Genomic DNA, 25,453 nt, shown 5'->3' with positions numbered 1-25,453 from the left:
CAATCTGCTGGACCTCATACTTATAGACAAGGAAGAACTGTTGGGGGTGTGAAGTTCAGAGGCAACCTTGGCTACAGCAACGATCAATGGTGGAGTTCAGGATCCTGAGAGAAGGGAAAAAGTCAAATAGCAGCACCACAGCCCTGGACTTCAGAAGAACAGGACTGTTCAGGGGTCAGCTTGGAAGAAACCCACAGGAGACTGTCCTAGAAAGGAGAGGTCCAGGAGAGCTGGTTGATTTTCATGGATCTCCTGCTCCAAGCTCATGAATGGTCCATACCAGTGTGCAGAAAATCAAGCAAAGGTGGTAGGAGGCCTGCATGGATGAACAAGAAGCTTCTGACTAAACTCAGATATAAAAAGGAAGCGTACAAGGATCACAAGGAAGACTGAGGTGATCCAGGAGGAATAGAGACACTGTCTGAGAATGCAGCGATGAGGTTAGGAAAGCCAAAGCCTACCTGGATTTTAATCTGGAAAGGGACAGGAAGGGCAACAAGAAAGGCTTCCAAACACACAAAGGATAAGAAGGTGAATTTATGAAGAAGAAAACATGCTTAATCAACCTGATAGCCATTTGTAAGGAGTTGACTGGCTTGGTGGATGAGAAAAGAGCAGGAGATGATGTTTACCTTGAAAGGAGGGCTTTTCACAATGTATCCCATAATGTCCTTAAGGACAAGCTGATGAAGTATGGGCTAGATAAATCAACAGTGGAAACTGGCTGAATCACCACCAGGCTGAAAGAGTTATAACAAACAGCAAGAGGTCCAGCTGGAGGCCAGCCACTGGTGGTGTGCCCCAGAGGTCAATACTGGGGCCAAGACTATCCTCTTCACTGATGACCTGGACAATCAGGCAGACTACACTCTCAGGAAGTTTGCAGACGATACAAACTGGGAGGAATGGTTGGTTTACCAGATGGGCGTGCTACCATTCAGGCAGATGTTGACAGGCTGGAGAAATGGACAAACCGGAACCTCATGAAATTCAAAGGGAAATGTCAAGTCCTGCACCTGAGGAAGAATAGTCCCGAGCACCAGAACAGGCTTTGGGCCAACTGTCTAGAGAGCAGCTTTGCATAAAGGGTCCTAGGGTCCCTATATGGACAACAGGTTGAACATGGTCCACCAGTGGGGCCTTGCAGCAAGGAAAGCCAACAGCCTGCTGGGACTCCATTAAGCAGAGTACAGCCAGCGGGTTGAGGGAGGGGACCCTTCCCTTCTAATCAGCACTGGTGACATGGCATCTGGAGTGATGTCTCCAGTTCTTGGGTCCCCAGTATAGGACAGACATGGACATACTGAAGTGACCCAGTGAGGGGCCACAAAGATGATTAAAGGACTGGAGCACATGTCACATGAGGAAAGGACAAGAGAGACAAGAGAGCTGGGACTGGTTTAGCCTGCAGAGGTTTGGGGGGGGGGGGGGAGGCAGGGCTGAAACTCACCCATGTGTACAAATACCTTATGGGGAAAGCAGGGGGTAGAGGTGAAGAGAAGAGTAAGGTGCCAGACTCTCTCATTGGTGCCAAAAATTAAATTATAAGAGGCAATGGACACAAACTGAAACAGAGGAAATCCCACTTAAACATTTTAAAAAAAACCTTTCAGTATAAGCGTGATCAAACACTGGAACAGGTTGCCCAAAGAAGTTGCTGAGTCTCCATCTTTGGAGTCAAAACCAGCCTGGACACAGTCCTAGGCAGCCTGCACCAGCCGGTTGAACTAAATGATCTCCAGAAGCGCCTTCCAACCTCAATGATTCACTGATACCGTGAAAACTGTTTTTAACTCCATGCCTTATTTTCAATGGTGAGAATGCATTATACAGCAGCTACACAAGTGGGAGCTGCAGACAAATCAGGTTCAGACTTTTTTGGTACAGTATTACATTCTAGCTCAAATCCCTAACATTCCCTATCTGTTCATGTCCAGTATAATCTGGCAGTACTCTCTGCTAACATGCAGACAAGCCTTTAAAGGTAAGTGTAAAGCTGTACCCATTCCATCTCTCCATCCTCATCTAATTTTACTGAAACGATGTTATTCATGCAACTGTCATCCTTTTCTCAAACTTCAGGCTTCAGCAACCACTTACAGGATATACGATTACAACATATCATCACATGTATAGGGAAGGGAGGAGTAAACAGAAGAACAAATTCACCTTGATATTGATCTCAGAGAGCCAGAAACTTGAATCATAGAAAGATCTAATACCAAAGACTAACTGCAGCAGGTATAGCAGTGGTTTCCAGGCTCCACATGAAATCCTGTGAATATTACAGAAAAGCCTTTTCTCTGTACCACTGCTAGTTGTCACATACCAGCTGATCCCTGTATTTTGCCATTGCAGGCAGTCTTCTGACTACCTCTTACTTCAAGTTCAGGCTATACAAAAATCTACTCACCAAGTTTATAACTTATGTTCTTTAATAAGGTGTATTTTCACATTAATCTACCTCATTATCCAAAGCCCAACAGGAGGCAGGAAAAAATATTTCAAATATTCACAGCTGACTACAAAGACCTGCAAAAGGACAGATAAAATTCAATTGCAATAAAAAAGCCTAAGAGCAGTGTTTCTTAACAGAGTATGTTCTTACTACTTTCCCAGCTCAGTGCTTAGGCAGTACATTTAACCATCCACTCTGTTATTTTCAGGTGAAATACCTATGCCCTTTGCACATAAGGCTTCTATAAGCTTTACTTTGCCAAGATTAGAATCTTGGTTTCATAAAGTTGCAAAAAAACCAAGAATAGATAATTCTCTTAAAATAGGTAGACTTTGCTAATGCTGGAAGGAGACACTCAATGAAGTATAATTATACTTCAGTCCATGACTTCCTATGGAAAGATGCTCAAGACTTTTTTTTTTTTTAAAGATTAAATTTACAGTGTATAAGTTAATGGTTTTGGAGAAGTATCTATAACTCTTTCAAGTTGCAGACATTCAAAAAAGCAGTCCTTATTCTTCCCAGATTTCCTTTAGAGACACAAGCTTCCCCCCCCCCCAAATTTGACTAAGAATAGAGGAGTTATAGAAAAGTATCAACTTTTCATTCCTGAAACAAACGTATCTACTTCCACTGTGTGTTTAATTAATTTCAAAATACTGGTATTTTTAAAATGTTCTTCGTATCTTCATGTTGTCACTTCATATATAACAGCATGTCAGGGTTTAGATATTACATACAGCTTTGCATTATAAAAAGAACAGGACTTGTATTTGTAGGCTTTTTACTCTAATACTTGAAGAAAATGTTAGTTGCTTGGGGTACCTGTGCTTAAACCTGTTACTGATTCCTCCAAAAGGTTTGCAGAAAGTATACGATGCAAGTTACTTATATTCTAGCACATAATACAGAAAGCAGTCAGCTTTTCTATTAGAACTGCTGATCCAAAGCCTGTTGAAGTCCATGAGAATCTTTAGCTGAAAAGATTTATACAGGTTATTTTATGAAGTAGGAACAATGTCATTTTTCCCCTATTTCAGTATATTAAATTAGACTGTGAGCACTTTTTTTTTCGCAATTATAAAAACCCCTTTTATTAACATAAGCCACCACAATGTCTTCCTACACATATATTTTTTATAATTTCTGAAATCATCCAACCTAGATCTGCACTTAAGAATAAAAAAAAGTAGTCTGGACTGCAATCATTTTAAGCAATAAATATGATAGAACTTCTGGGAACTGGATGGAACTGAAAGTACAAAATAGTGTAATGGAACAGTAAAGCCTCTACTACCACTTTGTAATAACAATACGTAAAATAAGGTAACAGTGAAAAAAAGGCTTGTGTAAGAAAGTGCAACTATCCCAGAAAGACTTTATTAAGGGGTAAGAATTAATTTGAAGATCCTTCTGTAGTGAGTCATTCTAAAATGCAACTAGTCCTATTCCTTTCCCAAATGAGAAGAGTCTCTAGAAGAACAAACCAAAAACAACTGCACTATGGAATAAAGAACACAGAGGAAGAACCACCACAGCTCCTCATCGGTTGAAAAGGCTAGTAATACTCAGTTGAGGATATATTCTTGTAATCCCTGCCTTCTCACTTACAAAAGTAGGGAAGAAGACAAGAGCCTTCCAAGGAATGAAAGCTCATGGTATCTTGAGTCCTAAGCAGCAAAGAGAAATCTGCCAGGCCAGATTATCTAAGTGGGGGAAGTGACCACAGTATTAACTGAACATAAGGTCAAGTCACTTCCACAAATCCTGTTCTTAATCTCACACATAATACCTTCCCCTCAACTCATCCGGTGGCATTAATGGCTTGAATTAAAACAAACAAACAAAACAACAACAACAAAAAAACCCAAACAAACAAAACCACACCCCCCCAAAACACAACCCCCCCCAAAAACACAACCAAACACCCAACACACCAACAACCACCAAAGACAACCTACACACCACCACCACCAAAAATCCCTCCAAACCCCCCAAAAAAACAAAACCACAAAAAAAAAAAACAAACCAACAAAAACCCAACCACACATTAAAACATTATGATTCACCCTTCTGGCACTATTCAAAATGAGACAGAGACGATTCTGGTGTTTGTGCTTCACCTCCCTCACAGCAGACACAGAACATAATACACAGATAAAATTCTGTTTCCAAACTTCAGGTTCCCATTGTGAACTGCAAGGAAGCCTACAACCATTACATCACTGACTGATGTTGCATCATCCACAATTTAAGCCACTGACAACTGGCCATGAAATGGATAAAGGTTAACATCCTGAGGGAGTTGGGGGCGGGGGGGAGAATCTTTTTCCCAAATAAACTCACACCAGATAGTGTGAAAAACAGGCATCACTGAATTCTAAGAAGTCTTAAACAGAACGCAAGATTTTTTCCATAAGTTTATACAACTCCAAAGTTTAAGTTAAATGAGGAAAAAATGATTCTCTACGTACAAACTTACCAGTGAGAAAGAACTGTTTACCCTGAACACACCTTGCTGAGTAACTGTCCAATATTACCACTGTCTCTACTCACTCACTTTAAGAAATTAGTTTCTCAGAGTCATGAATCACTGAATACAAGAGCAGAAACCATCTTAGCCACAGATGCCTTTTAATTAGACCTAGCTTTAAAAGTAGTTTTGGGGGATGGGGGTCATTGGTCTGCCCGCCCACAAAAGACAAAAACCCCAACTGAGCAAAACTATATTGTGGCCACCTCATTTCACAGTTCTTTATGTAAAAGTTTACACACACACACTATTTTTTTAACCTTCCTGATAACTGATTTTCAGGATTGGTGAAGGGGAAAAATTCCTTCTTGCCAGGTAGAGCTTCTCCCTCCAGTACTTCCCCTACTTGTACACCACTATGTCCCATGCAGCAGCCTTTGAAGCTATGTAGCTTGCTGTGTAGCCCCTCAAAATACCAATTCTTTTCCCTAAGCTGGGACCACAAAACTGGAGTGGAAGAGGAATAACCACACTACAGTGAAGAAGAGACCCAGTAGCATCATTCAGCACAGAAGGAGAAAGTTTTCCACAGGCTCTTAGGGATTAACTGGTTTTGCTGCTGTGGTATCTGCAAGATTTGGAATCAAGAATGAAGTCTTGCAATGTAATGCAGTCCACTAAAAGAAGTAATGCAGAAAACAATTCAGACAAAAAAAAGTACTTGCCTGATTGCAAACAAGTAGAAAAGAAATGAGAACTACAACAGCATATTTAAGTTCTGTGTACAAGCCACACAATCACCTTGCCTTCTCCTTCAACTGGGAGCGGGGAATGGAGGAAGAGATGGGGTGAACACAAAAGCAGGTAATTTTGCATTTCCTTTTAACTTACCAAAACTGGAGAACATTAAACCCATATGATGCAACAAGAATTAATAGCAACTTTCGCAAAAACAAAGACTAAGTCTCATATCTAGGCTGAGCCTTCAAGAAACAAAAATAGGTCAAAGTCCTGAACATTTGAAAAACTGCATTTCCTGTTCCTTATCACAAACAGCTGCCTTGTTTCAGTAGGCTTAGTACAGAACCTCCTGAAAGCAGGAGCTATAACGGAACCAGCATTGTAACATATCACAGCGCCTGTAGATCAGATCAAAGGTCCCCCTAGCCCATTTCCAACAGTGACCAAATGCAGATAGTTGCAGATAATGAGGAAAGAACAGAGGAGCAAGCATCACTAGAATATCCTCCCAGCTTCAATTGTTCACAAATCCACAATTCATTCCACTACAAGGGTACTTAGTAGCTCTGTAAGTATCGCTCTTCCAAAAATTTATCTGGGTTATCCTTCAGCTTACATACACACTTTTACCTTCCAAAATATTATGGTGCAGCATAACAAGCTTAATTTTTTTTATTAATTTAATTAATTATTTTTATGCAAAGGGCCATCTCCTTTTGCTTGTTCTCACTCCACCATGCTCACCTGACACCCCCAAGTTCTTGGAGTAGATAGTGAAAAGCTGATCCATAGAAATTCAAGAGAGATGGAGAAAGCTACCACACCTCAAAATCATCTATCTCCACAGGCTACTCTTTCCCAATCTGCCAAGTCCTAGCTTCCTTATTTGTTTTTGGTACAGAAACAACTCCATATATTCAATTATCATAGCCGCCCTTTCTCTGAGACTTTTCTGGCTCTACTATACACATTTACACATTGAGCATGACAGAGGACATTAACTGTTCAAAATTATTAAGAAACGGATGACGATTTGCTTTTTTGACCAACACCAAGCATTAAGCTGCTGTTCGATCTGTAGAGTTACCCATCACAACTCTAAGACCTCACCCACGAGCACTCATGAGGTTAATCATTACCTTTCAGTATTTTATATGTACATATTACTTGACATTTATGCACACTGAGTTTTCATTTTATTTTTTTATCAACTAGTGCTGAATATCAAAAGGTCCTTCTGCATTTCTTCACAAACAATTCATCTTCACTAACCTGAACAACAGCATCAGCAAGCAAAAATTCTATAAAAGGAAGACAGAAAAATAAGCACTTTATCTCTCCGTTGCCATTTCATTCATGAAAACAGCCGAAAACTATCAGACCTATTTAGATATACGGCTGAATCATATTCTTGGTCACAGTGCAAATGGAGAGGAAAATTACTCAAAACCATCTATAAAGAAGTCATGAGAAACACCACCTAAAGGGCACTGGCTACGAAATGCTACCAGTATTAGCCTCCATCCATTATACAACGTCATGTTTCGTAACACTTGCATACAGAAAAATCCTTTGTTCCTCAAACTCAGCTACAAGGACCATTTTGGTCAGGTACACAGTATTTTTAAAAAGCAGTAATGCTACTTCTCATTTTTTAAAAAATTAAAATGTTAACAAAAGAGATGCAATTAACAAGCTTGTAAGATTACCTCCATGACATCAGGATCAGAACACATCAGCTTGCCAAACTGTTCATGGCTACTGAATTACTCCAGCATCTGATTCAGATGCACAGATTGCAAGAAACATTGAAGACTATTCACGTAAACTTGTTTCACTCTTCGAAGTTTCATATTAATGCTAATTTGGCAAGATGGCATACTTTAATACCCTGAGAGCAGTACACAAGCCATTCACTCTTCCATCCTTAAGACAAGAAAGGAGGTCATGTTCAAATTCCACCTCATAGGCAGCTCCAAAACAACTTCTCCAACAAATTCTTAAAAAATAACTAAAACAAACAGAAAATGCAAGACTGTATTCAGACCAACCCATACGAAAACAGCATAAACACATAGAATGGAGCAGAAGGCCTGTTAAATTGCCATGAAAATTGATTACTCTGGGCAAAGTTTACTTACTCACCTTTTACCATGGTGATTGAGGATAATAAAATTTTAAAACGCATGCAAGAAGGAACAAGTAAGATTTTACAACCATTGATGAATAAGAAATGTTTGTGGCTACACATGGGAATACTTTTCACCAGAGTCACAGGCCCCCTATTAAAGTTGCCTCAAAATTGGAGAGCTGAGAAGAAAAGCACAGCAACAATAACAAAGCATGAACTGCAATGGGACAGCTTGTTACATGAAAACTGCAGCATTCCTTTCAGAGATAACCCTAACCAGATCTTTATCTTATAAAAACAGGTCAGAACGTACTGGTACTAAAAGCCACCTGCTTGAGGTGCACATACTAGATCTGCTCCTTCTTTTGCTGGCCAAAACAACAGCAGCAAAACATTTTGGTTCTTGATTCTTGCATCACAAGGAAATTTTGACAGTTTTGCATACCCCTGCAAGCACCAACTGAACTCCAGCCCTTTTAAACATTACAAAACTGAGGACATATGAGTTTAAACATGTCTAAACTATAATAGACTTTAAGTTTAATTAAAGAATTGTATTTAAATATCAGTCAAGTTTCTTAAGAAATCAACCACTTCCACATTCCATTACAATAGGGCAGTCCTTGGACAAGTTAAAATGTTGTGTTTTCCTCAAAAATCACTGGAACTGTCTTATGGTTTTGAAATCTACATGACTAGCTCCATAAACTAGTTTTGAACAGTGTCCCTCCATGTGAAATTTTCCAATACAAAAAAGCAACTTAAGTTGTAGACTGAGCTCAGTTTCACTTCTCAAAATTGAGAATCACCTCAATGCTGTGAACATATCACTGGGTAGACTGCGTCTATACGTCACAAGCTAAATGATCCAGAAGGGATTTCTGAGAATTTAAAGATTCTCTTTTAGCTCATCCCATGGTCAGAACAGGTAGTAGTATCCAAGACACCTATTCACCTCAAAGTGTTAAATTGCATCACAAGAAAATATTTTTATTTTAGCCTTTTCTGCCCTCACACTTAGAATAAAAAAAAAGTACACAGATATCTGAATTAGAGAACATCTACAACACTAAGCTTTGGGGTTTTTTTTGGCTTTTTTTTTTATTTCAGGAGTGTTGATTCTCTTATGTTCTCATCAACTTAAAAAGCCCCATATACTTGGATGAAAAGTTAAAATAGACGAGAATAAAATACAGTCTTTTAAAGGATGGATGATTTGTAATTAAGTTTCAGTAAGAATCATGGAATCATTTAGGTTGGAAAAGACCTTCGAGATCATCGAGTCCAACCATCAACCATGACCACTAAACCATGTCCTGAAGTACCCCGTCCACTCACTTTTTGAATACCTAAAGAAACAGTACTCCGTTAAAGTATACAAAGAAGTATACATAGATATAAGTAGGAAGGCATACTACTATTTCTATTAGTTTAAAAAAAAAAAAAAAAATCCCTTCAGAAACAGGCTCAGGTTTCTCTTTTCAGCTGATTTGTACCAACTGCAACTGTTACTCAGAAGTGTTTAAAATCTCTCTCCTCAATACAATTTATAGTTTTCTATTTGATTTCTCCTCCTTGGCCCTCCAAGCAAGAAGAAAGCATAAACATCAAAATTTAAAATAAGGAAGATTATGTCATCCAGCCGCTCAGTGATGCCAGTGCAAAATTATTCCCTACAGTATATTTGCTAGTGCTTAACGCAGTCCATACTGTGTGTCCTAACACATTATGCAAATGACACACACATAAAAGAAAATGTCTATCTCAAAGTGCACCCCTCCACCAACAGCCGATCTGTAATTAGCCATGTCCTCTAAGGAGACACCTCATTCACTCTCAGCAAAGCAGCAGCTGCTGGCGAATGGAAATAAAAAAATTTAGAACAAAAATAAGCCTACTACCTACACTCCCAAAGGTGTATGCTCATGATTGCAAGCCATAGTCAAAATCTAAACAGCTGTTTTTATATTCTTCCAGAATGCCCACACAGAACCTCTCATGCCCAGTGCCAAATATTTACTAACATGATTTGTATGAGGCACTCTCAAACATCATGCTGTTCTGAGAGCTGCAGCAACAGCTCCCAATGTTTCACTCATAAATACTTTCTGAACTACACATTTTCAATGCAAAAAATCAAGAACAGAAATTATAAAGCAGCAGCATCCCCTGCTGAACACAATTCACTGATGACATACAAAATGATAATAGGGTACACCAATTCAGAAATATGCAGTAGTTCTAGCCCCCTAATACAAATAAAGAGATTCAGAGAACAAAGCATATAGCTGCGCCTAGTTCTTACTTTCCTATTACCAAGTGATCCAATCTCTAAACTCTAGTATCATCTCCCCAGAAGAGTTCTCTTCAAATCTAACAGCAACGATAAAACAGTAAATTCAGAAAATTTTTTCACCATTACTAATGAAAGATGGTAAACAACAATTCAGGGAGTAGCTGGAGTTCCCATGTGACTGGAGTAAACGAAAAATGCATTTCACCCTGGTTTAAAAAAAAAAAAAAGAACAAAAAAGAAAAACACAACAGAGGAAGCCTTCCCATTAAATAATCTTTACATATTTAAGAACTGTACATATAAAACAGCTTATCCCACCTTGCAACTGTAAGATTAGGCACTTTCTAGTTTACAAGATATGTCGAGCCTCTGATATGAACACAGTCAAAGCCTGTTTGATGTCACTGTTCCCACCGATCAGCTGCACTTACACTTCTACTGTATGTACCTACTACTAGGTGATGGGGAAAAAATACCACGAAAGTGTCTTTGCAAAAATATTAAAAATGACAAGCCATAAGAACAATTTGGACAGGAGAAATGCCCAGTATTTACATTAATCTACATTCTGTATAATAAACAGGCAAAGTGTGACATGCTTATCCACGTTCATCCACCAATCTGACCAGACAGCCTAACTCTCATTCACTGTTTATATACTGTGCTTGGCACAACATAGTATTTAGTATATATACATATATTATCTATTATAGTAGGCAGACACTCTTGCTCTTTAGCAAGGCCCTAAATTCAAGGATTTGATGAGATGATAGGCTCTGATGACTTCTACAACTGTGGAGTTATACCTAACAGCTCATCAGACTAACTTCTGCAGTTCTGTGAATTCAGACTGTTTCAACACCAATTTAGAAGCCTCACTCACCATTTTTACTAGGGCTAACTCATGCTTTTTAAAAACAATGACCCTTGTTAACAACAGGAAATAAATCTGTTTTCATTTAACATAATTTCCTAAATTTTTATATCTGCTTCCTATCCTATGCAATTTAATACACAAACAACTGCAAGGAAGAATAACGCACAACTTCTGAATGACAGAAAACCTTAATTTTTCTTCCAGTTGTTATCAAAGAAAAAAAAAACACCAGCTACAAAGCATCAGTATATATTCCTAACGGGTTAGTATAACACTGCTACATAGCCTTCTTTAGGAAGAGATACATAAAGTTTTTCTTTTAATAAGGCTCACCAGTTGCACATGTTTATACTCTAATCATCATTTACACAGCAACATACATATCTATTCACAAAATGAAAAAAAAAAGAAAAAGAAAAAAAAGACCAGCTTTTACTCTTTTCAGAGCCCATACTATTCTCCTGAGCTACAATTTGGTCATCCACCTACAGGAAGATGTTTTCATACATTCAAGAGGGACAAGATGACAAATGCATATAGTTCTTAAGATGAAATACTTTCTCTTCCCCAGCTGTTCCCTCAATTGCTTTTTGTGTAAGCAAGTAAATACAACAGACAAGAAATAATATGTATGAAGTAGCAGATATGTTATTTTCACATTTTAATAACAGAAATCATTAAAAATAGCTTATACAAGAAGTCAACTCAGTGCTTTGATGTTTGTTAAACCAGGTTAAAAAAAAGTTCACTCTTATAATGCATATACTGCATGCAATAAATGCAATTATTTTGTACTGACACAGTTCAAGATATTCTTCAGTCCATCAGGTTTCTCTTGCAATTTTTTTTTCCCCACACTCAATTACCTAAGTGGTACAATCAACAAAGGTGTATTTTAGGGAAGTAAAACATCACTTTAAAAACCATCAGATGCAGCTACATTTGAAGGCAGATCCCTTCCTTTTCTTGAAGGAACTACTTACTGCTTTATATCGTCGCTTATCAAATATGTAACATTTCCTCATGGAAGAGGTCCATGTTCTGTCAAATTATCTTAGGCTTACTTCAACATAAATGAGAGCAGAAGTCAGTGTTATGCCTGCCTGATTAAACAGGATTTGACTCAAGCTTTTTGAATAGTTGCAACCACAGCTCCCGGTAATGGTGGTATTTATATTGAATTTATTCTCCCTTGATGCAAGGTTTGTGCAGAGTTCTCTATCACCATAAGTAATATTCACTTCTAACAACTAGTTTTAGTATTGTGTATTATTTGACATATAAAATCTTACAAATATACTTCTCTAATTCCGATTTTTAACACTGTGGTTAAACCTTACAGTCCCTAAGCATCAGGCATAGAAAAAGCACTGATACCCAACAATAAAGTTCCAGAACAGTTTACATGCTTACATGAAGATTGAAATGCAGTATCAAAACACAGCCCTTCAGTGCTTGTGCCCCCATAGTAGAGAGACATAACACCTGGGAGTAACCACTTGAAGTTTACCAATGTCATCCCAACCAGGTTGTTAAAATAGTAAACAATCTATTAATTATTGTTAGTGAGAATGCCAATCATTTTCTATTTTTAGTATCATCATTGCCCTTCTCTGGTTCCTCACCCTTCCAGCACAGGCTTCCCTTCAGTTTACACAGTTGTGCTCTCTCTGATAACCCCATAATATTCTCACTCCCACACGTTTTCTCCCCCTTCCTGAAATTGAGTATTTGTGGTTACAAAGCAAGTACTAAATAATTTCTGACTTTTGTTTTACAGAAGTCTTTGGAAATGTATTTCCTAATTATTGCCAAATACAGAAACTCTCAGGAATCTCTAAAAGACAGTCAACTATTCCTAACAACTCAGTTGTTAAGAAAAAAAAAAAAACAAAAACCACACCATCAACAAAAAAATTCCACAAAACCAAAACCCCACACTCTTAATGCAAATTTGCAGTAAATTATTAGAAATTTGCAATAAATATCTAAACGTATGAGTTCTAACAGAAAAATATCACTCAATAAAATGATTTGATGAAGTATTTTTAGTATTCATAAACAGAGGAAACAGTATTGTTTACAATAAAAATCTGGCTTTTAAAGCCACACATGCTATGGTTAAAATTTTTTCATCCTACATTTAACATTTTGAATGCAATTTTAATACACATCAACAGTAAACTATACCACAGACAGATTTAGCAATTCTTTTAAAGTAAACACAAAATAGGGGGAATAGGAAAGCAAAAAAAGCACTTTTGTTTGTGCCTTTCTAGGCAGAGGAAGGGAGATTAAATTTACACTAACGAAGAAGCCAGATCCAGCCTCGAATCTGGACAGGCATGCAGACGGGATGTTGTGACTGAAGTAGTACGGTCTGTACCTCAGCAGGGCTTAATCACTCCAGCAAAACACTGCTACAACCTGACGAAACAGAGATAGTATATGCCTATTAATCTAAAAGCCAGAAAGAACATGCTCTCACTTATTTGTCCTTATGAACATAAGCTCAGCAATTCTTGCACCCATTTGCAAATGCGTATCAGATTTCAAACAGAATGGCAAACAGCCCTGAGAGTCCCTGGCCCTCTCTGCCAGCTCCCCCAAGAGCCCAGAATACATGATCTGTCCCTTTGAACAGGCCCTGTATGTTCAGATGGCAGCCTGCAAGCCTGAATGCGCAATCTTTGTTCTCAACAATCATTTCAGTGAAGGGGCTCTGAAGTGAGAAAGACCACCAGGTACAGTGTCAAAGGGAAAACAAAAAAATGAAGTGAAAATAAAAATAGAAACCATGGCAAGGCATGACCAAATGCAACATAATATCAAAGTAGACAGGCATCCAAAACAAAAAACAATTATCAACCAACATATGAGTTACCTAAAGGAGTCAAATTGCATGTCCTCAATTCTCCCACCTCTGTATGCAAAGATACACAGAAGGACTAGCTTCTCAGTCAGCCATTCCCTTTCTTTGTCTGACCACTAATCTTAAAGCCAGAGGACAAGTTTTTCAGTTCTTGATCAAACCTTGATTATTATAGCTCTCTATTTCCAAAACCTTTAACTGGCTAAAAATCCTAGTTTCTGTTGCAACTCCCTTACCAGCAATGAACATGGGCTATGCTTGGAGTCTTCCTCATGACAACCTGCTGTGTGTACAGGTCTACGGCTAAACATTAAATGTAGATGAGTTAATATTGCATTACAGTGCAAACACCGTATGGGATACAGTGTCCCAAAAACACATATCATTTCCCAAAATTGCTAATACCTTGCATGTCAGTATTAGCATACTATAAAACCCTGCAACTGCAGCAACTATTTTGTAAGCTTAAAATTTCTTCTTTATAGTGTGTCTCATTAAAGGTGTTTTCTGACTTTTTTTCCAATGGCAAAGCGGTTCTTGATGTTCAATACAAATAAGACTTAAAGGGATTTGTTCACATATAGCACATCAAGCACTGTACACAGTAACTGTTCCATCAACTGAACTGAGACGGCAGAGCCCAAGCCACAAATCCTAGCCCTCCCCTCTCTTGGCATTTTACACCAATCTATGAAAAAAGTTACAAGAAAATAAGTTGAACTTTAAGCCATGCAGCAATATGTATACTGAAGTAACTGAGAAAGCACTGCAACCTTGCTTAGGCATTCATGAGGGCTATCTACGTTCAAGCAAAGATTATGTCAGGCCTGCTGTGATTAAGGCAATCATCAGTGCAAGTGCATGTTTTCTAGCAGTTATATTTTAACTGCAACATATAAGTATCATGCAAAACAACAGGCAGAGCAGTCCATTTTGCAATTCCATACCTATTAGTAGTCCCCAATTAGACAGCTTTAACATGATGAGCTCCAAAAGCACCACAGGCCTTGTTAGGGCTTACCACAGTAGGGATAGGTGGATTATGACAACTGCCAGTGCCAAAAGACCAGCAGTCTCAATACGATGGAATTAAAAAGCAGAAATTAATTTTTACACTTAGACACATGGTTTCCTCCCTCATCCCACACTGTATGAACAGTATTAAAGGACAGGTTCTCAAAAAATGGCCTCGTTTTCAGTCACGTTTTTAAAAAGGACATCAACAAGAATAATGGATGATTAAATCTACATACAAAATAAGAATCATAATTTATCACAAAGTCTTAAATCTTAGTATTTTCTGTTTTCTTACTAAAGGCTCACATTTTGTCCTCACCTAACCCCACCTGTTTTAAGAGGCTGTGTGAATCTCTTAATTGAGGTGATGGCAGTAAGGAAAATCTTACAATACCATATGTGCCACTTTTAAACCAAGACAAAAGGGTGAACTGAGGATAGCAGTAAACTAAAACCCAGTGTCCTAAAAAACCAAGACAAAAAAAACCCCCACCCCCACACAACCAAAACCCAACCATACTTTAAGTTCTGCAAGTTTAAAATCACTCTCTTTCAATTTCAGCAAACAAAAGGTGGGCATCCATTTCACAGCCCTACACAGCTTTAAGTCAGTTTTCTGTCTTTGGCACAATGTGCCCTAACCTTGAGAAATACAAAAGCAAGTTTGTCTTTATTTATAAAGTTCAAGACAGATCTTAGAACAAGTCCACTGAAGCTGTTATATATATGTTGATGGATCTTAAGTTACAGTTGTTTCACAGGCATTTACTACTATTAATAGGGAGCAGAGAAAGAAGCATGACACAGTTCTGCGTTAAAAACTCCGTGTTGCAAGTCCAAACATGCAATGGTGCCACCACCGGGCACGCTATGAAATTTTTAAACTAAACACACAGAGAACCATTCCAGCAACAAATGCTATGGGTAGAAATATGTTTAATATAAGCCGCTGTGTATAGGCAGGTGGGTGGCAAGTACTAGCTGCAAGGAGGCAGAGGCCAGGCCCGTATTTCTACTAAAAGGCACCCGGGCTTGAGTGTGATGGGGCGGGGCGGAGGGGGGCGAAGCCGTACCCCAGTGAAGCGCTCCCGTCCCTCGGGGACAAGGCAGAGACTGAGCGTGGGGGAGACACGCCGCGAGCTGACCACGGGGCTGGGGGGGTGGTGGGGGGTGGTGTAGGAGAGGACCCCGCGGAAACCGCCGCCCCGAGGGCGAGGACGGCGGCCGCTCCGCGGGGCGGGAAGCGGAGCCGCCGCCCGGCCCGGGAGGCAGCGGAGGCGCGCCCGCCTCCTGGCCCAGGAGCGACGACCCGACTGCGAGGCGAGACCTCGGCCGAGACGGCAGCCTCTCCTCCCGCTGCCGGGGAGCCGCACGCCCGCACCGCTCCCAGCGTCTAACTCCCAGCAACTGCGGGGCGGGCAGGAAGAGAGAGGGAGAGAGAAAGAGGGAGGGAGAGGGAGGGAGGGGGCGGCCATTAAGCCCGCTCCAGCCAAGCCGTTCCCCGCAGCGGGAGGCGGCCGCCCTGCCCGGCCCGGCCCTGCCCTGCCCGCCGCCGCGTACACGCAGCCCGCGCCCCGCCCGCCCCCGCCGCTCCTACCTGGCCGCCGGCGCCGTTGCCGCCGCCCGGGGGGGGCTCGTTGTCTCCATCTCCGCCGGGTGGCCCCGCTGCCCACCGGGTCGCCATTATTTCATTCCCGGTTACAAAGGAGGAGCAAATCCTCTGGAGCCCACATCGGGGAAGGGAAGGGAGGGGGGAACCAGAGCCACTCGCGCACTCCCGACGCGACGAGGCCAGCCCCGCCGCCGGGGGAGGGGGGCTCGGCCCCTTCACGCAGCTGCCATTGGGAAGAGCGCCGGGACGGCCCTGGGCTTCAGCTGCACTCCCCGGCTTCTGCCTTCATGGCTGGAGGAAGAGAGAGAGAGCAGATATGTCAGTCCTCGGCGCGGGGCCGCTGCCGCCTCCTCCGCCACCCGTCCCTTGTTAGGCTAATCACCCGCTCGTCTTCCTCTTCCTCTGGCTCCTCCTATCCAGAGCCCCAGCCGCGGGGAGGAGAGGGCAGGCGGAGGGAAGCGGGAGGCGCCCGCTCCCTCCTACTTCGCTACACACAGGCTTTCGTGCCGCTGGAGGGAGAGGGGACGGGGCAGCGCTGCCCCGGGCCGCCGAGCGAGGGAGGGCGGGCGGGTAGGCGGCGGGGAGCCCCGGCTGGCGGGGTGGCAGGCTTGGTCGCTCCTCGCCTTGGCTCGGCCGAACTTTGATCAACTGGTGGAGGACGGGGCAAGGCACCGAGGGGCCGCTCCTCCACCGGGCCGGGCGGAAGCCGCCGCCTGCTCGCGGCTCTCGCCCCGGCCGTCACCAGGGGCGGCGGGAAACGCACAAACTCCGGTTAGGAAGCGGCAACAAAGGAGCGCTCCCGGCAGCGGCGAGGCCGAGCCCCTCGCTCGGCGGAGCCGGGCTTTTGTCTCTCACGCGAGCCTACCCCGCTCGCAGGCGGCTCCCTCCCCCCCCACCCCCCGTCTACGTAGCCGGAGCCGTCCGCGATCAGACCACCGCGCCCCACGCCCCGCCCGCCGCCCCTCCCTCGGGCCTCCCTCGGGCCTCCCTCGGCACAGACGCGCCGTTTCGCCCGGGCAGCGGCAGCAGGCGGCCGCTGCGGGCCGGCCTCGCTACCCCGCTGCCAGCTCCGCCGCCGCCGCCAATTAGGGCGTCTCGGCGCTGGGGGCTATCGCGCCGCGCCAGCTGCGCCCGCCGCGCTCCCCCGGCCACCTGGGCAGCGGCCCGGGCTCGGCGTGAGGGGGAGCCGCCGTCGCGCCGAGAAGCTTCGGCCAGCACCCTCCTGAAGGCGCGGGGTTTGCCGCGGCTTAACCGCCTCCCCCGCGCCGGTGACCGCGATCTCTTCCCCGGGCCAGCGCGGCACCTCCTCGTTGTCCGCGGCCCCCGCGCCCCAGCACGACCCTCCTTTTCCCCCGTCCCGTTACACACACGCACACACCCCACCCCGGGAAGGCCCCGGGGCCGCCCCAACGCCTCACGGCGACCGCCCCCAGCCCGCCGAGCCCGGGCCGGCAGCGCGGCCCCGCAACGGGCAGCACCGCCTCGCCGCCCCTCACGCTGGCCCCCTCTTACTTGGCGGCCCACGGGGCTCCGGCCCCTCAGCCCCGCGGCGGTGACGAGGCGTTCCCGGCGCTGGCGGCTCCCGCTGCCTCCGCCGGTGGGGAGTCCGTCCCCGTCCCCTTCCCCCGCCCCTAGGCTGGAGGTTTCTGTTCCCTCCAAAAATCCACCCACCTCCTCAGACGACACCGCCAGGGCAGGAACTGCCGCCCGGCTGCCTTCCAGGGCACCCGCCCTGTGGCCGGGGAGCGCAGAGCCCCGGCCGGGCCCGCACCCCGCCACCGGCCTCCGCCCCCTGCCCGCCCGCCCGCCCGCCAGCACTCCCTGAGGCACGCCTCGGCGTTTTCGGGGGGGTGTTCACACAGCAATAATCTCAGTTTTTCCGCCCTAACTCAGGATTTAGTGCTTCTACCGGCAGCTCCGACCTGCACCTGGCTTCGTGAGGGCTCCCCCGGCGGGGCGGCGGCGGTCACGGTCGCCCCTCGGGGCCTCTGGGACGAGGCCAGGCTGAAGTCCCGCGGCCGCCCCTCGGCGTGGGGGGAGCTTGGTTTTGTTGTCTCCGTGAAGATGGTAAACGTAAACGTTTTTTTGTACTTCATCTGTCGTTATCGGAGTGTGTGATTTATTTTTTTCCTTTTCCAGAATGGGGATTTTCAGCGTAGAGGCTGGACAAGTAATGTCTCTGTGAAAGGGAACGAAGAAAAACAACGCATTTGTAAGAAACGGTAAAGGTCTTGTGTGAAATGAAAGGTTGTGTCTTGTTTGTGATCTCAAAACAATAATGATGTTTCGGGTTGTGGTGGGTTTTTTTACTATGCTACTCTTAAGTGATCTCTCAAAAGAGGTGACTGGCCTGGTTATCCATCAGCAACGGGAATCCACAGCAGGTGTGAGTGTTGGTATCCAGAGAACCAAGGAAAGAGCTTACATCCAGTAGCTGGAGGAAAAGTCTCAAGGTCCAAATGCTGATTGTTGTCAACCAAGGTCACATCTGCTGAGTTTAAAAGGGTGTTACAACTCGAGGCCTGTCACACTGATTCAGGTGCTTACCTACAAGTCTGTGTGCTGCCATGGATTTCATTAGGCGTCTATACAGTTAAAAACCTGTAGTAGTTTCTTGAAGAATTTGGGTTCCTCATAAATTTCTAATGTTAAAGACTACTTTGTGGCTGAACCTGACCTGGACCAGAGATTATATACACGTATTTTAAATAAGCATACTGCTGTCCAGCTAGCAGTCTACAGACTGGTTCTATCCAGCTCCCTAATCATTTCTCACTGTCATACAGCATTTAAAGATTTATTTGCCATCCAGACCCTGAGCAAACTTTTATAATATAGGCTGGTCCATGGTTGTCAAGAAGTTGAAAAGGCCAGAATTAAAATAATTTGAGATTTTTGAAGGGTGGAGAAGGGGAACAGTCGGGGCACTTTTCCTATTTAGAAGCTGTTATCAGGCTACCAAGAAGTGTAGCTGTGTGCTCGGCTGCATACTGCTCTCTGCACTGTAGTCATCATGTCAATCTGCATAACATCATCAAAAATCCATGATGTATATAAAACCAGTTCCATGTATTCATAATTACTTTTTCTATAGGAGCCACAGTACTGACTCCAAATCTAAATTAGCATCATAACTAATATCTGTGTAGAAAGTTGTCAGATTTACAGAATGTTTCAGAGAGATTAAACCACAAGTAGACTCTGAGTGATCATTTAGTATCTATCAAGTCTATTTATATCAGCACAGCTACATCAGTACAGTGACAAATCTTCCATTTTTACTTTTCTTACATTGTCAATCAATTTCTCTAGCTTTAGCTTTCAAACTATAACAGGGAGATGAAAATACCACAGAGGAAAATGTGATCCTAGAATCACAAATTACTTCATAGCTAGGCTGAGGAAATAGATCTTATTATTAACTCTGAGAAGGTTATATTTGTGTAATTATCAAAAGAGTATTTATACTAGCAAATCTTTATTAAACTGTGTACTTCATTTTCTTCCTCTTAATCACAGTGTTCTATTTTTTTGTGGCGGATGTTTTTGTTTGAGACGCTGGGGTGTTTTTAGTACTTTCATATACAAGGCTATGCTGCTGTAATTTTTCATTCTAAATAGGGTGTCATAGTTACAACAGAAAAACTTAAAGAAGGAGGCAAGCTTTCAGAAACATGCTCGTTATCTCTGGATTCATAACACGCAAGCAAAACCTCAGAGTCCCTTAACCACCCTTGAAAGTGATTTAATAAAAGAGGTTGCAAAAGCAGAATTAGGGTAGCTGAAAGCTATAATTTCACTTTCTCACCTTCCAGTCTGAAGGTGTTGACACATACTCAGCAGACAGCTGCAGCAGCTTAAAGTGTTAGCACCATCCTACTGTTTATTATCACTCCTTGCTAAAGAGTATCATCCCCCCAGGAGAGCTAGTGCAGACATCTTTGTGCGTATCATCTCAGCCACTTCAGTGCAAAGTCTAGCAGCTGAATTTAAATTGCTGGGCTAGACAGAGTTAAGCCTGCACTGCAGTCCAGGGGCTGAGGTATGCTCAGTTGTTCTGTTCTGCCAGGTCAGTAATGGTACAATTATGGGGCTCTATCTTTTTAAACTATCATTTGCTGAATGAACGTGATGATATCTTGAGAATGTAGAAATTCTAGAGGCTAAATTGTGGATATCAAAATTCACTTGGCCAGGTGGACTGGAGGACCGAAATTCATTATATTAAATACGTTTTAGTTACCTGCCTCCTTCCCACATGATCCTTAACATCTGCCTCTAGCAGGGCCCAGGGGCATGCCTTTCTCTTGCATGTACAACATGGGTTTAGACATCTAACCTGTGCCCAGCCCACTGTGAAGCAGCTCACTTCCCAAGCAGTTATGTTGTCTTTGCCATCTTGAAGGCCCTCTCTTTTCTGCAGCCCACCATGATATATCAGACCTGAGGTGCCATGAGCAGTGAGGAGGCGCAGCCATAGCCAGTCCCAGATGCCCTACCTTTGGGTTAGAGAACAAAACGAGCGTAGAGAAACAGAATTTAAAGTGAGAGCAGGTTTCTTAGAGGACTTTTTAGATTAGATTAGGGTAGGGTAGGGTAGAGTAGATTAGATAAGATAAGATAGCCAGTAGTGGGAGATAGCAGTTAATCTTGGCTATTTTGTGCTGGGTTAAAGAGAAGACTAGGAAGGCTGAAAAGTTAAGTAGGAAAAGGTCTGAGTTTAACAGTGCCTGACCCCAGCTGCTTAAATCTCACGGTCAGAGCCTGCTTTGAGAGGTTCAGGCTGAACATGGACACCTCTGCAATCTATCACCTCTGTTTTGGAGGTAATGAATGCTACTACCTTGCTGAAAGTGTTTGTGAGCACTGCTATGACCACCCTGGCTACAGACTTTTGAACACGTGGCCAGAGCACAGATTTGCATCAGTCTAACAGCTTCCCCGCTCCCAAGTATGTTGACAGGTGCCCTGCATGAGAATGATTGATTAGATTCTTGCCAGAGTGGGAGATTGAGAAGTGGATGACATATATTTTTCATTAATTGGTATTTCCAAGATACTACAGCTAGTAGACATATAAAAGCTATGAAACCATGACTAGAGCTGCACAGTAATATGACCATTGTCTGCAACTATATTTGCTTTACAGAATTCTGCACTGAGATTCCTGTGATTCAGTCATGATAGAGACATCTGTTTCCTGTCCAGCACTAGTACATTATTCACCCTAGACATCACTAGCGATGGCTGTTTTCTTGGTAACTGTACCACAATATTCCCCTTTTACTCTATGGATGTTCCTATCACCTACACTCTGGTAACAGAAATAAATGTCATCACTGCCATGCCTATGTCTTGGCTCCCATGTATACACTGAACTCTGACCAAAGTGTCTCCTTTCTTTTATTTCAATCTTCTCTTCACAGGAGATCACACCTACCTCACTTGGCCCCAGATGCTGATGCTTTTCAAGTGCTCCAGAAGACTGCCAAAGAGAATTGCAGCCAGCCCTGCCACTGGGTCCATAGTAAGAGAGGATTTTGGCATCCTGAAACCTCACTCATGCCGTCTCCACCAGTCACAGGGTGCTAGGCAATATCCCCTAGAAGTAACACCATTTTAAGTGCATACAGTTATTTTTCAGGACTTAGCCTCAGGGAAAATCTCTGCCTATCTAAAGTTGTGGTGAAAAGGAGGCATTGGCCTACTGGAAAGCCAAGGAGGATGCTTAAGATGTGTAGTGGGGTGTGCATCTTGAGAGTGTTAAGGTGTCTGGAACAGTAGTCAGCTTAGGACCACTGATCAGGGACATCCAAAGATCCTGCGAACAGAAAGGTAGCAACAGAAAGTAACGGACCTTGCAAGAGGTGACCATCAAGGCACGCGATATGAGATAGGACATGAGAGGACTATACTTACTTCAGACATCCAGAGAAGGATTAATTTGGAGCAAAATTCAGGTGGATAAAGTTAAAAGAAAATGGATATACTACAAAAAGAAGAATGTATTGAAGGCGTGGAAAAAATGTATAGCAGGGGCTCCAGTCTGAGATATGAGGTTGCTTGCCAGCAGTGCCCATGAATAATGAGATGTGCAGAGCAACTACAGGGCAAGCCTGCAGGCAAGTGTTGGGTTTGAACAAAGGGGAAGTGAGTGCTTGGGCACTGAAGCAGACCAGAGCAGGCATCACCAGGCTTGCTGAATATAGGTGAGGGGGAGAGAAAGGGATTTTCTGTAAGACCAGAAATGTGTCACTGCTGACTTTTATGTCCTCAGAATGTCCTCCAGCACTTAGCTAACCGGTCTGATGAGCAATGCAGCCTCTTGCCTTCCCCCGTGATTCTCCTTCTTGCCGTAACTGTAAATGACTTGAGGCAACGAGACAGTGTGACATTGCATTAATGCACAGCAGGTCCAGGACCATGAGGTGAAGATCACTACTGGGTATGCTCAGTGACTCTGAGAGGAATATTTCTGGCTATGCTGTCAGGACCCATGTCCTGAGACTGTGGCCACTGAGTTCAGATGTGCATGGGAAGATGACTGCCCCTTCCATGCAGGAGCTACCAGGGCTTATCTCCTATCCTGTGCCAGGACAACTCCCCCACCCACTTCTTTTGAGGACACCTCAGCATCTTTCCAGTAGCAGCATGAGACTGCAGAACTTATCCCACAGGGTGAGTAATGGCCCTCGTGTCCTGACCTGAAGTGTATGTAGAAATGGTCAGGCTGTCTCCTCCCATACCAGCTGTGGGATGATGATGGTAGATGGGGGGAGAGGTGGTTTGCCAGGCATCATGGTTTTGGGTCAGCTTTCTCTGAGGTAGGAAGCTGCGTCTTGCCTTTCAGTGCTACCTGAAAGACTTCTTTTTTATCCAGGCTGTGTGTTGGTGTTGTTTCCTGGCCCTTCTTGTTCTCCTTAGAGGCAGAGCAACTGTGTGTGTGTGCATGCGCGCGCGCGCGTGTGTGCACTCGCGTACGTATGCCTCCAACACCTTTGCAAAGAGGAGTTGTGACGTGACTGCAATGACAGAGGAGTATGTCTGTGCATAGACTAAAACCCAGGGTTTGGAAGAGGAGGCAATGAACTGCATACTCTCAAAATACTTTGTGGGTTTGAGGGTACCAACAGAGAGCAATATTATAGCCTGGGTGGACATCTGGGCATCTAGTCCTTATCCTGCTGGATTTTAGGGAGAAAGGAGCCATTTGGCTTCTGGCAGTTGTCTACTTTTGGGAACCAGCTAGCTACCCTATGAAAACTAATGTCTCAGCTGATGTGTCCCACTCTTCAGTGTAGTCTTCTTGAATAACAAAGCTGAGGTGTGAAGGGAAAGCTGTGTCTGTCAGGATGCTCCTCCTCATGGAGTCAGGGTGACAATGTCTAAGGCACAAAGGAAAGCCAGGAGTGGACAGCAAGATGACTCTTCCTCCTGGCCAGCATCACTGATCCATCACCAAACAGAGAGGAAGCTGCGTTCGCCTAAGAGGCTTCATTTCCCCTCAGAGCAAGGATGACCAAGTAGTGAGGTAGGTTATTCTTTCACGAGAAATGTGTCCAAAACAGAGATGGTGAAAAGTTTTTGATGTTTTGTGAATTCACAGCCGAACTTGGTACTTATTAATGCTCGCATGTGTGTCTGCATATAGTCTCCCTGAACTGGACCCAGAGGTGTTTGTGTGAGGCTACCAACGTGCACCAAGGCAGGCTGGTGCACAACTTTTACAGTGGTAAACCTCAGTTGTTCACACCAACCATCCCTGCTATTCTGAATCAGGGGGTTGATACATTTTGTTGGGTTTGGGCACTAGTATTTCAGCTCCAACGGCAAACTTGGTACTCTGTAAAGAAACACAAAATTGTTCAAGCCTGCAGGAATTTACCATCATCCAGCCAGAGACAAAAACAATTTCGAGTATAATTCAGTTTGCCCAGGGGAATGAGTTGCAGTATAAAATTCGAGCAAGCAAGATTATGGCTAGGAGGAGCCCAGCAGAACTCACTTTACTTTTAACTTGGGTTCCTAGCAATGAAAATCTACTTAAACACTCTGAAACCATAAGCAAAGCAAAACTCTTGTTTTTCATGTTTTGCTGTTGGAAACTGTCACTGTGGAATAACAACTTGTTTCTGAAAATGCTGTGTCTGTTTACAGCAAGATTTCCTAATTTTGTAAAGGTCTAGGGGAAAAAAAATATCACTCCCATCTCTTCTGCATTCACTTAAACTATCTACATTCTTTCATTTGTTTTAAATTAGAGGAGCCAGAGTCTAACAGATAAAGTCATCAGCCTTAGTTCTGCTGAGGGTTTATTCACTTTAGGTCAAACAATGTTAACTTGTTTTAGAAAGCCAGCAGGGACTATTAGATGTGCAGCATTTTCCCTCAGAAACCCTCCCCTCCCACACATGCACGGTTTAAAAGAGTTCAACACAATAAATATCCAATCTATTTAAAATTGGCCATGACAGAAAAGGTTTAAGTGCTCGAATGGCAGGGAAAAGTGAAATGGCAATTTGGCTTACCTTAGCTCCTCTGCTGAAATAACAGCTCAGTGTTTGGTTCTGTGCTGCCGACTGGGAGGTGACAAATCAGCCCTATTTTGTAAAATGTTTAGTTTAACTACTGAACTGACAATTTTGGTGGAAGTAGCTGGTGATGAATTGACAACAGTGTTATCACTCTCTCCTTGCTTTATCACATAATCAGCAGCTTGATCCGCTGATTAGTGCAACCTTGTTTTAGTAGCACAGAGGTGCTAACAGCCGTCTCCAAAATTCCGGCTACCCATCTTGTATTTCTTCTGACTGTCCACAGCTTCCCTCTAGATGGATGAAGTGTGACAGCTTTCTCCATTTAACAGATCTTCCTCTATAGCTAGGGCTGGATCAAGATAGCTTTCAGGCATTGAGAAAAAGCTCGAGAGTAAAAAGAATGCATTTATATAATACAAATATATTGATTTCATCAGAT

The 25,453-nt window shown here is 43.4% G+C and overlaps 2 protein-coding genes across 5 annotated transcripts in view; one reads left to right on the top strand and one right to left on the bottom strand.

The window, feature by feature from the left end:
• The window catches only part of ARHGAP21 (Rho GTPase activating protein 21), a 124,604-nt gene extending 106,360 nt beyond the window's left edge, over positions 1-18,244 (bottom strand). For 2 of the 4 annotated variants that reach the window (XM_075047432.1, XM_075047461.1), the window contains exons 1-2: positions 18,149-18,244; positions 16,463-16,768 (exon numbers count right to left, since the gene is read on the bottom strand). In XM_075047432.1, the coding sequence (XP_074903533.1) occupies positions 16,463-16,549 (87 nt within the window). In that variant the 5' untranslated portion in view covers positions 16,550-16,768; positions 18,149-18,244. Of the gene's footprint in view, positions 1-16,462; positions 16,769-16,859; positions 17,042-17,989; positions 18,123-18,148 lie in introns of those variants that run through there. The other 2 variants (XM_075047441.1, XM_075047451.1) reach the window with 2 other exon arrangements.
• On the top strand, positions 16,765-25,012 carry LOC142028798 (uncharacterized). The gene is made up of 5 exons (XM_075022648.1): positions 16,765-16,850; positions 18,157-18,544; positions 18,617-18,699; positions 21,904-22,004; positions 22,755-25,012. Exons 1-5 carry the CDS (start codon positions 16,765-16,767, stop codon positions 22,775-22,777), a joined length of 681 nt encoding a protein of 226 aa, XP_074878749.1. The 3' UTR covers positions 22,778-25,012.
• The last annotated feature ends 441 nt before the right edge of the window (positions 25,013-25,453 follow it).

Source organism: Buteo buteo, chromosome 2, assembly GCF_964188355.1.
Source record: "Buteo buteo chromosome 2, bButBut1.hap1.1, whole genome shotgun sequence".
NCBI lineage: Eukaryota > Metazoa > Chordata > Aves > Accipitriformes > Accipitridae > Buteo > Buteo buteo.
Note: the sequence above shows the minus strand (reverse complement) of the source record. Positions and strands in the feature narration are given on the sequence as shown.

Coding starts and splice junctions, on each gene's coding strand:
- LOC142028798 (XM_075022648.1), top strand. CDS start 16,765: ATGGCTGGAGGAAGAGAGAGAGAGCAGATATGTCAGTCCTCGGCGCGG. Junction 16,851..18,156: donor CGCCACCCGTCCCTTGTTAG/GCTAATCACCCG, acceptor CCACCTCCTCAG/ACGACACCGCCAGGGCAGGA. Junction 18,700..21,903: donor CAACGCATTTGTAAGAAACG/GTAAAGGTCTTG, acceptor TTCTCTTCACAG/GAGATCACACCTACCTCACT.